Raw genomic sequence first — 13,701 nt, forward strand, 5'->3', positions numbered from 1 at the left:
ACATAAGAATACATTTGGGACAAACCCCCAAACTGACAACTAGAACCTGATTGTGAAACAAAAACCGAGCTAAACAAATAGCCGTTTTGTTTTTCAAATTACTTAACAGATAGAATATAAATATTCTTTATAATAAAAATGATTACAAAAATTTCTCGAGCAATCTAGTCGACACCACTATCACTGAAAATAGTAGAATCACAATTGACATGCGCACATAAAAAACCGGTGATAAACCGATGTTCATATCCATCAGTTACACCAACACCAACTGAGGTTGGGGGTACAGATGCCCCATATATTGAACAATCATTTGTTGTGCGAGGTGAGCTCTCGCGATAAGTACCACAATTCCATATTTGAAGCGGATTGCCCAGATCTCCCAATACACTGTAGAAATCATTCTTAATGCAACATGACAACGAAATAAAAACGCAACAAGACATACACCCAAAATTTGGGGACAATCAACAATCCAAAAAGATGGGTACGGTAATAAGATCACACCCAAAAGTATTTAGATCTCGATTTTATTGAAAACTATTATAATAGAAATTAAAGATTTAGAAATGAAGGAAACATGATGAGATGATGGATGGGACGGATGTGAATTTGATGGAAGGAGGGGATAGTGAAGGATGAATGATAGTTATGAATGACGGCCAAATCTCATTAGTATTATATAATTTTTAATTTAATTTAAATTGAAAATTTTAATATTATATTATTAGTTTGAATTAATAATGTGTTTTAATTGAAAAAGTTAATTGATAGATTGTTATTAATTATAATATTAATATTTTATTTTATTAAATAAAATTGACAGTGTTGTTTATGAAAAAAAGAGTTTGGTAAGAATGATATAAAATATAATGTGTTTAGCTTAAAAATGTAACCGTTTATTTATTAATAATTTCAGAATTATTATTCTATTATATTAAATAGACTCACCTGTGAATTTTTTAGGAAAGAAAATGTATAAAAAGTAATAAAAGTCGATCCTCTCGACATCAATTAAGTTGCAATATTTTCGTTATTGCTTAAGGTTCAAATTCTTGTTACGGTTGTACGGTCTAATTTTGATATAGTTGTCGGGCTGAGCACCGATGGCGGTGCTTGTTGCCGTCTTCTATGGGTCGAGAATATGTATTATATTATTTGAATTATGTTTAGTTTGATATTAATTTCTCTTCATCTATGAATTAATAATTTATATTATTTTGTTTTAATTCAAATATATAACATCGATCAAATCATTGTATTTTTTTAAACTCGAATCAATAGAATAATTTTTTTAGCCCATAAGTATTTTATTTTAGTTGCTCGAATTACATATTGATTTTAATTTTGTTTTAGTTTATATCAACTGTATAATGTATTTTTAGCCTCGATGATTAATATATTTATTTTATTTTAACCTGTTTCAATACTATAATTTTATTTGCAGTATCAATAGTATCTTAGGATAATTTCCCTGAGATCATGAGAAACATATGTAAAAATATAGATTTAAATATTTTTTAGCAAATATTTACTTAACATTTTTGTATGTTATTTTAAAATTAGGAATGTACATAATTATGTGATGAATGTATTACATACAAATTTATTACTATTTCAGGGAAAATTTCCTGAGATCTCCCTCAGGTTCCTTATTCTCTAGTATTTATTATTTTATTTTAATTTGAAACATATTATATCAACTAAATTCAACTAAATATATTTAATTTATTTTAAATTTTATTTTAGATCGGATCAAAAATATAATTTTGTTTTAACTCGGATGAATGGTATAGATTATTTTAAGAATAATAACAATTGAATTGGTTGTAATAGTAAATATTATGTTAGAATTTAATTAAATAAAAATTAAATTGGTAGAATAAGTTGATTGCACCAACATTTTAAATTGGTATAAGAGGTAAAAGTAAATATTTATTAGAATAATATTAATTTTAAATTTGTAAGTAAGTTGACCTCGATATAAATTAGAATAAATAAGTACAAACATCGAACCACAATCACTTAACAGTTAATGGGTGCGTGAGTCTCAAAATATTAATTTTATTTTTTATGCGTTGAGGCCTTGAAGGCAAGAATGTTTCGTTAGTTTGTAGACGGTGATATCCGTATGAAACAGTTATCTAATTTAATAAAAGTTGATCCTGAACCCAAACAATTGTAATTGGATATGGAAAGGGAATTCATATTCTGATGAATTTTTTTATAAAATCAAATTTTAATTTATGTAACTGACTTTTAATGAGATGTTATATATAATTTTTAAAATTTGATTATTAGATAATATGTATAGTTTTAAAAAAAATATATAAATAAGGGTAATTACCTGAATTTAATTTTAAAAAATATATAAATAAGAATAATTACGTAAATTTAATGTGGGGTTAAATATCAAAGTATTCGCTGAAGTGAAGGCCATATATCAGTTCCTTCACTAATCTTAACGACATATCATTTTGATCACTAAAGTCACATAAATATCAAATAGATAACTCTAAAAATGCGATTATAAAGTAAATATTATCATCTGTTATGTTCTACACATTTTTCTTCAACGCTGCTATAACCAAATGAAAAGTTGTGAACTCTAGTATTTTAGATAATATATCTAAATTTTAAAAAAATTATTTACTATTTATTTTAAATTTCATAGTTATTTTATCTTACTTAATTAAAAATAAATAGTAAATAAAAGTTTTAAAAACTAAATATATTATCTAAAATACTAGAGTTCATAACTTTTCATTTGATTATAGTAGCGTTGAAGAAAAATGTGTAGAATTTAACAAAAGATAATATTTATTTTTTCGTCACATTTTTGGAGTTATCTATTTGATAATTATACGATTTTAGTGATCAAAATGATACCCCGTTAAGATCAGTGAAGGAATTGATATATCACTTTCACTTCAGTGACCAATTTGATATGTAACCAATTTAATGTGTACCGAAAATAATATACAGTACTAAATTTTTTAATATTTTATGTTTTATATAAAAAGTAATGGATAAATAGTATAGATTATCACCAAATGGGCCGGTATCTCCGGTGCCTAATCAGATTACTTGTGCAGTTGTACTTATTTTGTACTTAACGTTTTGTAGATTATTGTAGCCCAATACAGTGGCGGGCCTATGTGCCTTAGTTTTATATTTCAATTTTAAGTATACTGTATCCATTTACAAGCCCAGCGAGCAGGTTGATCCCTTTGAATATTATTTTGCAATTTACTTTAATATGGTTTTTAATAACATTGTTGCAGATTCTAATTTTTTTAGACTAGGCATGTTCTAAAAATCACTGATTATACATATCCGATTAATCGTTTGTATATTTTTCTTAAATTTTATTCTATGTATTATATATATCTGATTAGAATTTCGATTAGACATATTAAGATTTCTTTATTAACTAATTATTAGTCCCGTATTTTAAAACATCATCTAATTCTTTATCGACTAATCACATTAAGATATACTCACGAATAGTTCGATGCATGATTTGAATAAAAATCGGCTCGAGTTAGATTTAATTTATAAATAAGTCAAACACGAACATATAATTTTAAGGTTCAGCTTGTAAATGAGTAGAATTTGAGCACAATATAATTCGGATTTACGAACAAGTTCGATTACAATCACTGATTATACATACCCGATTAATCTTCTTTCTATTTTTCTTAAATTAAGATATTAAACTTAAATATTATTATATATATTTTATATACATCTTATTAGAATTCCGATTAGTCATATTCAAATGTCTCTATTGACTAATTCTTATTCCCATATTTTAAAACATCATGACATCAAATTATTAATCGACTAATCATATTAATAGATGCTCACGAACAGTTCGGTACTCGATTTGAAAAAAAAAACTGGCTCAGGTTGGATTTAATTTATAAATAAGTCAAATATGAACATAATTTTAAGGTTTGACTTGTAAATGAGCATAATTTGAATACAATATAATTCAGCTCGAAAGTTCGCGAACAAGTTCGATTATAATGTTTGTGAATAAGTTCGTCAATAAGTTCGTAACTAATGTTCATGAATATGTTCTTTGATATAACTCGTGAATCATTATATTAATTACTAGTAATATATGCTCGTAAATATGTTATGAACAAATATTTATTACACAATATTTGGTGAATAATTGTTTGTATTAATGTATTTATCAATTTATTTAATTTATATATATATATATATATTTTTAATTTATAGGTTTAAATTATAATACATACTATACGGTAAATATTTAACTATTTTATTTAACCTATATTCATAAATTGAAGTATTGTGTATATATTATTATTTAAAATAAAGAAAAATGTAATTTAATCAAAATTAAAATGTTAAACACTCAAATTTGTTGTATTTGTGTATAACATTTTATAAAAAAATTATTTGATATTTTTTCAATTTTTCTAAAAAATAAATAAATTAAACTGTTCACGTAGGTTTGCAGGATATTACGTGAAGCCCGTATTTACCTGGTGTGCACCCAAAGGCTAGCGGCTGCAGGTTGCTTACGATAAAAAAATCGCAAATCATGAGAAGGATTTCATAAACTGAGTTGTTCGTGATCAAGAGTTTATGGATAATATTCACGAGTTATTCACCTTGTGAGCGATTCTTGAATACGTTCAGAGATAACCTTTTTTCTAAATGAGTCGATACATGCACAAAATGTTGAGTTGATAAAAGTTTGAGCTCAAATTTAATATATTCTTAACGAGTTTATTCATGAACACTTAAAAATTCGGTTTGATTTGACTTATTTACAACCCTATTTCTAACCAAAACGCATTGAAAAATTTAACGGGTATATAGATAATAAAAAGATAATGAATTAACTACATTACAAACTATTTTCTCGTTTAGTCATCATATGACATTTTAGACAGATATATTTTGATAGTGTTCTTAGAAATATTATTTTTGATTTTTCGTAAAGTTATAATATCAATTACATATATTCATGTATAAAATCACAACGTATAATGACATAAAATGAGCAGCTTCAGTTATTTGATCCTTAATTTGAATCTTTGAACTAAATAATTTAAAAATGAATACATCCGAGTTTAGGCGCCACAGAACATTATCCCGGAAATACGTTACTTGCTTCTGGAAAAAGTAAGTATAGGTGTACTTATATTTTAAACAAATTTTCAGAATATGTTTTTTGAAATATAAGTTATTTATTACCTATAACTATAAGTTTTAATTTCCGCCAAACATGAACTGGTGGAGAAGGTTCTCGGCATGTGTTCAACTAAACATAGAGGACTAAAAATTGTGGAATCACAGTGTGTAAAGTGGCATGAGTTTTTGTACAAAAGTGGAAAAGGAGCGGAGTTAAAAAAATAACACAGTATAGTAAGTTAAAGAAAAGAGAAAAAGGGTAAAAGCAGGAGGGACAAGAAGAAGAGTTACTAGTAGCTCTACCAACCAAATCCAAATCCCCCACAAATAATTCCAAAAATTTATTACATTCACCCACAACTTTCTACAACCACTATTCTTTCTCACCAACTTGGTCAAATTCAATTATACATATACTTATTATGTACTCTATAAATACCCAGATAACGGGTCAGTTTAATATGCCGATAAACAAATTATGTGTTGAAAAAATTACAATATCTAAATATATTAATATTATTTGATCAAAAACGGAAAAAAGTAAACATGCATGACATAATATTTCAAAATAATACTATATAATACTGCGTTGATGTATTTTAAAAAATACGTTACATAATTAAAGTTTGTTCTCTGTGAATAAAAATTTGATTTTACTAGTATATAAATAGTAGGAGAAAGAGAAGGCGAGTCTATTGGCTACACTCCCTGTTTCATCCTTCCTTCTCTCTCTATCTCTCCTCAACTCTTTCAATCAAACTCTGACCAACTGACCCCCCTCAATCTCTCTCTCTCTCTCTCTCTGTTGGTGTAGTTTAAATCTTATCTATACCTGCATACTCCAAGAATCTACAACAGTACAAAAGCGCTTCTATATCCCTTAACTATTATCGTGTCTCTCTAGTAATCTCTTTGCAAGTCTGTATAAATACAAAGGAAGATCCTTGAGAAGTTAGAAAAAACAAAAAAAGGAGAGGATGGGTAGATCACCTTGCTGTGAGAAAGCGCACACGAACAAAGGAGCATGGACCAAAGAAGAAGACCAACGCCTTATTAATTACATCCGCCGCCATGGTGAAGGCTGTTGGCGTTCTCTTCCCACTTCTGCCGGTAATATACATACCCCCCATCTGACTTCTCTTTATATATTTTAAATCATTTTTTATTAATTTTATCTCAGTTTCTTTTGAAATCCTAATTCCACCGCGGTCTATATATATGTGTACATGTACAGGATTGTTGAGATGTGGCAAGAGCTGCAGATTAAGGTGGATTAATTATCTGCGTCCTGATCTTAAACGTGGTAATTTTACTGAAGATGAAGATGAGCTCATCATCAAGCTTCACAGCCTCCTTGGTAACAAGTATGTTCACTTATATTTTACTATCCATCCGCCTCTTATTTCCAACTGAAAGTAGTACGATATTTATTTAATTATTAGGCTATAAGGAATACAAGATGAAAAATAAGGAATATATATTTAATTTTGAAAATTGTTCTTTTATTATTACTGAATTTATATGGATTTGGTTCCCAGATGGTCTTTGATAGCTGCAAGATTGCCTGGAAGAACGGACAACGAGATCAAGAACTACTGGAACACGCACATCAAACGCAAACTCGTTACCCGTGGCGTGGACCCACAAACTCACCGCCCACTAAACGCCACCAGTAACGCAACCGCAACCGCCACTGCAACTCCCTCCACAACAATCAAGTCTCTAGACTTCAGAAGCAGTACCAATACTGTTCCATTGGAAATACCCTCTATAAATATCATGCCCTTGCCAAACAACACCATACTTAAGTTCAAAACTGAGTCCGCAGAAGAAGGAAACTGCAGCAGCAGTACTACAGAAGAAACTCAACATCAACCACACCACAGGGAGTATTATCAAAAAGAGCATACTCAACCGGTTATTGATCTCGAGCTATCTATAGGACTTCCTCTGACTCGGCCTCAGAAGACCGAATCACATGTTCGACACGAGTTCATGGTATCAACGAATCAGTTGATGCCACATGTGAACACGGCAGCATCCGGGATAACTTCACCCCGGATTTGCCTGTGTTGGCAATTAGGGTTTGAGAACAAAGGAGGTGAATATTGTAGTAATTGTAAAAGCACCAGTGCATTTTACAGATACTGTTGACCCTTTTGAAATGTTACTGTTGTAGTAGATAGGTGTTAGGTTAATAGATATTAAATGGCTACCGGAATGTCTTTAGGTGACACCCAAGTGATTTGAACTTTGAATAGCAACATTTATTATAAATGGACTTGTGAAACTAATTAAAATCGGGTTTTCTCGTGCAGACAATAAACACTAATTCCGTGAGTTTGGTGTATTTTGATTAGTTCTCTAATCATAAATATTGACGGATCTCATATATTTACAACAATTTCATCAATAAAAATATACCAAACTCATAAAATTTAGTGCTTACTGTGTGTTATTGGGCTGCACATTAAAAAACCAAATTAAAATTACTGCATTGTTTCCATAATTCCATGTATGACACAAGATTTGGTTTGTGCAAACTTTTCTATATATTGTAAATTATGTACTTGCATTATCTTTTGACATTCACGCTTTGTTTCATGATTTTGTAAATTCGAAGTGAAGTACAGTAAAACCTCTGTAAATTAATACTCGATTAATTAATAATCTCTCTAAATTAATAATTTTGTCCGGTCCCGACTTGGGCCAATTCAAAAAATGATCAATTTCGATAAGATAATAAGATAATAATTTTTTTGAAAACTCTGTATAAAAATATGGTCCCAATAAAACTATAAATTAATAATTCCCTTATATTCATAAAAATATAGCTATTACATCTTTGTAAAATATGATTCAATTGTAGTTTGCTTTTTCATATAATTTAAATCAACATGAAGCTCATCCCTAATCTTCCTTATTGCATCCAAAAACTCGGGTGTGGTGCTTTCATGTTGCATCAAAAAGTTATTAAGCATTTTTGATGCCTTGAGTGCTTCTTAACTTGAATTTCTCAAGCCAACCTTGAGAAAAAGTGTGCTCCTGATCTTGTTGAGGGTATAAAATTTTCATGGTCTCTTTTGCCTTCTCTAAAATTAGCTCTCCTGTCATATTAACACGATCTTGGTACTGGAGAAACCATTCATAGAGAACCTTCTCCATATCTGGATATTTTGCTGGTTTATGTCGCTTAATATCTTTTCTTTTCTCCAAGTAATTAGCTGCAAGATAGTCTACTGACATTTTCAGTGTATTTGATATTGTACCTTGACTAACTTTTAGATGAAACTTATTCTCGAGCCACAACTGGAGATCTTTTTGAGTGCATGATGAATTTTCTCTTTTATATTCACATAATGCTTTTCTTGCTTCATCGGTCATTGTTGATTTTGTGACACCTTTTAGATGAGAAGTCATTGTTTTGTTTGTATAATTTTTCCTCCAATCTAGTATATACAGTATATATAATATATTTTATGACTACACATACATTGAATACTTTCTATGTAAAATACAATGAATTAAATTAATTCATGTACTTTGAATTTTCCTAATATACATTGAATATTTTCTATGTAAAATACAATGAATTTAACTTATACACTACATGGACTTTGAATCTAATATATTGTACATTATATTGACTTTCTAAATTCATATACATAGAATTAATTGAATTAAGTATAAAATATAAATTGTACAATTCATTTTATTTAAATTTATGTGAATAAAAATTTAATCAAAAGTTAATTTTGTTTGCTACCGAAAATTCTCTATAAATTAATAATTATTAATTTATCGATTAATTAATACCTCTCTAAATTAATAGAATTCTCCGGTCCCAACTATATTAATTTATAGAGGTTTTACTGTATCTCTTATTTTGAAATATTAGTAAATCTGAGATTTACATATTTGTGATTTTAATTTTAGAAGTTCCTAATTACTTTTCCCCGTTCAGTCTTTTTTTATTGACTTGGGTATTCTTCAGTGGAACAATTTCTTGGTTATTGCATCAATTTTTTTTAAAAAATTTCACACTATCATTATTGTTGTGTGTTTTGGGATTGAACAAAATTGGATAATCTATGTCATGCGATGGGCAAAAAATCAAAGATTTGTTGTCTTATTTTTGAATTTGTAAATTTGGTCAATTTTTTGGAGATGAAGAAACATCACAGTATAGTAAGATCGAATAATTTCTTGATTCAAGAATTTCCTCAAGAAATAATATATTGGATATTTGAGTTGATTTGATCATAACATACATACAATTTGAAGTAAGATGCGTGTGAATAATGTCATGGTTCAAGTATATGTGATTAATTTTGTACTTGTTTAAAATTATTTTTATCATTTAAATATGTGTATTTTGATGTCTATATTTGTGTAATATAGTATAATTCATGTTAATATTTGTTACATATAATTTTATTTATTACGTATTAAGCCGATATTCACGAAAACAACCTCTTTAATTTAAGGGCAGGAGTACATTTGATTTGATTTAATTTTAATTTTAATTTTAATTTATATATGATGAAGTATACCGTATGTGAGTAGGTAGGAGGGGATATATGTTAAAAAAATAAAAAAAATTGGATATTCGCTTGCGTTACTGCAATTTTTAATAAACAATAAATTCCACAACACTTGGCTTAAATATAAAATGCAGTATGTCATGAGTTATAAATAGCGCAGAGAGCTTTTTTTTTTTTTTTTTTTTGAGAAATAGAATTCCATTAAGCCAAAACATCCGACAATAATGTCTCCAACAAACATGATGGAGGAGACGGGATTACAATAAAGCAACTAAGCTCACAAGGAAACCTAGCAAGTTTGTGCGCTACCTTGTTCGCCTGCTTTTTAACATGATTAACTACAAGCCTACCATTATTTCTTAACAACTCTTGACAATGCTGCATCAAGTCCCCACTCTCCAGTAGGTTAGCCTGTCCTTGATTGATTGCATTGACACTAATCAGAGAATCACTCTCAACAGTAATATGATCACCTTCCAATTCCTGAGACCACAACATAGCTTCCAAGATGCCTGTTAACTCTGCTTCCACGACCGAAACAACACCAGCAAACCGCATTGTTTTACCAGCGCAGAGAGCTATTATTAGAAAGTAAAGTTTGAACCTTAATTACAAGCGATGCACGATTCCGCAACTCCTATATACATATGCATACAACTTAAGCCACCGAATTCCGTTACTCCTTTCATTATTCGAATCATCTCCTTCCGTTTTGTCTTATCTCTTATACCCACATCTCTTCCAATCCACACCTTGTTACAAACTGAAAATATTTTTCCCGAATCCATTCTAATATGTAACGTGTGGTACATTAAATTATGATTTAATAAATGAGTAGTACTAGGTGCCCCAAATTTATATCCCAAATTTTATACCAAATGATTTGGCATACACGTGACGGGTTTTGATTTGGGGCGCATACGTATGCACGCGTGGTCCATATTATTATTAGGAAATTTATAAGTTACAATATTGACACATCAGTATTTGGGGAAACATTTGGGAAAAATATTTGGGGTGTTTAGCATTTTCCTTAATAAATACAACATACATCAACCATGTAGATGCATGCATGCTTATTCATCTACTTGTTTCCTCGTCTATATAACTACATATTTTAGGATCAAAAGTAAACTAAATCACAAATATGTATATATCAAACTGTATAATTATCTGCAGAAGGTGCTCCAGGAGCGTGGGGAATCATTGCTCAGGACACGTGAAAAATTCAAAACCTCAAATCTATGTATTCTTAATGACTAATCCTTAATCTACTATTCTTAACTCCTGCCAGTAAAGAATTCCATGAAATTATCTTTGTACTCAAAAAATTTAAAATCTTCTACTTATTTTTTTTAAAATATGGGCATATATGTAAATGAAGCATCTAAAATGGGTTAACGGATCGGGTTATGGACTATCCATGGGTAAAAATCAAATTCATGGGTAAAAATTAAATCTATACCTAACAGATTATAACAATTTTTTCAATTTTCAAAACTGATCCACAACTCAAGCACATAATTTTTGCAGATTGACTCTTCTCACCTTCTTGGTTTCATTCACCATTGATGGCTGCCGAAGGACTGCAAAATTCTTCATTACTTTGTTTGGCTCGATGATTTTCATATAAATTATTCTGTAACATGAAGATTAATGATGAAAGAATCAATGGATGAAGAACCCAAATATCGAACACTTGGAAATCATTCAGGTTAGCAATTCGTCCTCATTCATCGGCTATGTACATTACGTTTTCTCATTCCTTTCTTTCGTGAATTACAGCTTCCAAACGACCGCCTACGGCCTTGCCACCGTCTCCACCTTCATTGGAACCTGGTAATATGAGTATTCTGATGTTTTTATTATACATAGCATGTTCATGTTAGAATGTACATATCATGTTCATGTTAATCGTAGATTATATCTCCGTACAACATGTTTATTTGTTGATCTAAATCTTAACAACAGATAACAATCGACGATTGAAACATACAACAAAACAACTATCTTATCTTTCAAAATGAAGTCTGTTTATGAGTAATAGTTCTCATTCTATAGAACATTCAATGAGAGGTATATGTGCCTTTCAATATTTGTTTAAGTTTTTCCAAATAAGTATTCTGTGCTCAGTTTATTGGATGTTATATAGCAAAGAATCGTTTGTTTTTTGGACGTACCAGGTTCATCAGGTTTTTCGGATGAAAATGCACACATTAATTCTATCCAATCTTCTGACATTACTGAAATTCCAAAGAATGGTAAGGTGTTTGTATTACTTTTGTACTGTTTTATTTCACATGATTAAATCATGTTTTGTATTCAAATATTTTCAAAAATTCTTGCTTTTTCGTGAATCAGGTTCATCAAGTTTTGCGAATGAAAATGCACACGTTAATGCTAGGCAATCTTTTGACAATACTAAAACGCCAAAGCATGGTTTGTGTTTTTATTTATTTTTCTGTGATATTTAAGATTATTAAATTATGATATGATTAATTGTATGTTTTGTTTAGTGTCCGAAATACTAAACAACCAGACAGGCACACAACTTTTGAAATCAAAAAAACAAAGTTCAGTGGTCAAAAATGCAAGATCTGATGCTACATCAGATGCAACGAAGCACGGTAGACATCCATAGACAAATTTGTCATGTCGTGTTCTACGTTTATATTACTAAATGATTCTTAAATTTTTGAAGAAACAAAACGAATACCCATGAATCCTATTGATAAATTTGCAACTGCCCATACTACTTAAAACCCGTTAGTGAACAATACCAACAAGGTTTCAACAACAGTGAATCAGTGTACGTGTATAATTTATTAAAAGCAACATTTTGTTAAATTGTATATTTCCATTCAATGTGTCCTGTACACATGATAAAATTCTTTTAGTTTTTTCCGCAGCACAGAATCGAGTTCCACTGTCAACATTGAATCTTAATGATTTCTCACATGGTTCCAACATAAATCGTGTCCCACGTCATATAAAAAAATTTCAGATTTTTTTATGCATGTATGAATTTATTATGATTTTTGCAAGTTTATTTAGATTTAATTATGAATTAATTCGAAATAATTTTTGCATTGGATTTTGACCACTGATCTAGGTTCTACAAGTGTTGTAGATCATCTAGGTATTGTTATTCATAATTTTGTGATATGTAGATTATTTGTTATGATTTTTTTTAAAATTATTTTAATTAAAATTCATAAAATAATTATGCATGTGAATAAATATGAATTTAATATTTGCTTCCATCCATTGGCTGACCTTGTAATTGTAATGCTGATAATAATAGTTATTATTAATACTACAATAAATGAATTCGTCAGTTTTTGTTTTGGGACATAAATGCAATAACAGTTACAAAAGGGGCCAATAATGATAATAATAATAATAGTTATTATTAATACTACAATAAATGAATTCGTCAGTTTTTGTTTTGGGATTTATATAATAGTTTTGAACTGTTTATATTTTCGGAAGTGTTTTAAAGCTTATTTTAATTATTTTAATTGCTTTTAAATACTATAATAAATCCATACATCAATATATATCAATATGTGACATGATATTACTTGCATGCTTACTTGTTTATTTATTTAATTTTATATATGAGATATATGCCTATGTTTACCATGCGATGATAGATTTAGGTGAACTTAAATCAAAATAAGGCGTACTCTAGAAAATCTAGAATATGAATCATCTCTTGCCTTAACAATAATATTATAAATACAATCATGAGATTCTTGTGTTTGTGAAAAACGTAATTAAATATTAATTTTTAATATTGAGAGAAAGGATGATTCTGTCAAAAGAGGATTTCGATCTGTAAGAAAGAAATATTAAGTGACGCCTCTTGACAATACTCCCCCGATCTGGGAATCATCCAATTATCGATTATTAATTTAAAATATTTAATTTAAAAGGAAGAATCTCTTTATAATATGATTATGATTGTAACATAATATAA

At 29.1% G+C, this 13,701-nt stretch overlaps 2 protein-coding genes across 2 annotated transcripts; one reads left to right on the top strand and one right to left on the bottom strand.

Annotated features, from left to right (window-relative positions):
• Positions 1 to 5,860: 5,860 nt before the first annotated feature.
• LOC141712421 (transcription repressor MYB6-like) lies at positions 5,861 to 7,452 on the top strand. Its single transcript, XM_074515357.1, has 3 exons — positions 5,861 to 6,285; positions 6,410 to 6,539; positions 6,714 to 7,452. The coding sequence occupies exons 1-3, from the start codon at positions 6,153 to 6,155 to the stop codon at positions 7,327 to 7,329; spliced, it is 879 nt and encodes a 292-aa protein (XP_074371458.1). The 5' UTR covers positions 5,861 to 6,152; the 3' UTR covers positions 7,330 to 7,452.
• Positions 7,453 to 8,148: 696 nt separating this feature from the next.
• On the bottom strand, positions 8,149 to 8,595 carry LOC141714328 (ARS-binding protein 1-like). The gene has a single exon (XM_074517853.1). It carries the CDS (start codon positions 8,593 to 8,595, stop codon positions 8,149 to 8,151), a length of 447 nt encoding a protein of 148 aa, XP_074373954.1.
• Between the last annotated feature and the right edge of the window lie 5,106 nt (positions 8,596 to 13,701).

This window comes from Apium graveolens, chromosome 3 (assembly GCF_009905375.1).
Source record: "Apium graveolens cultivar Ventura chromosome 3, ASM990537v1, whole genome shotgun sequence".
NCBI classification, from domain to species: Eukaryota; Viridiplantae; Streptophyta; class Magnoliopsida; order Apiales; family Apiaceae; genus Apium; species Apium graveolens.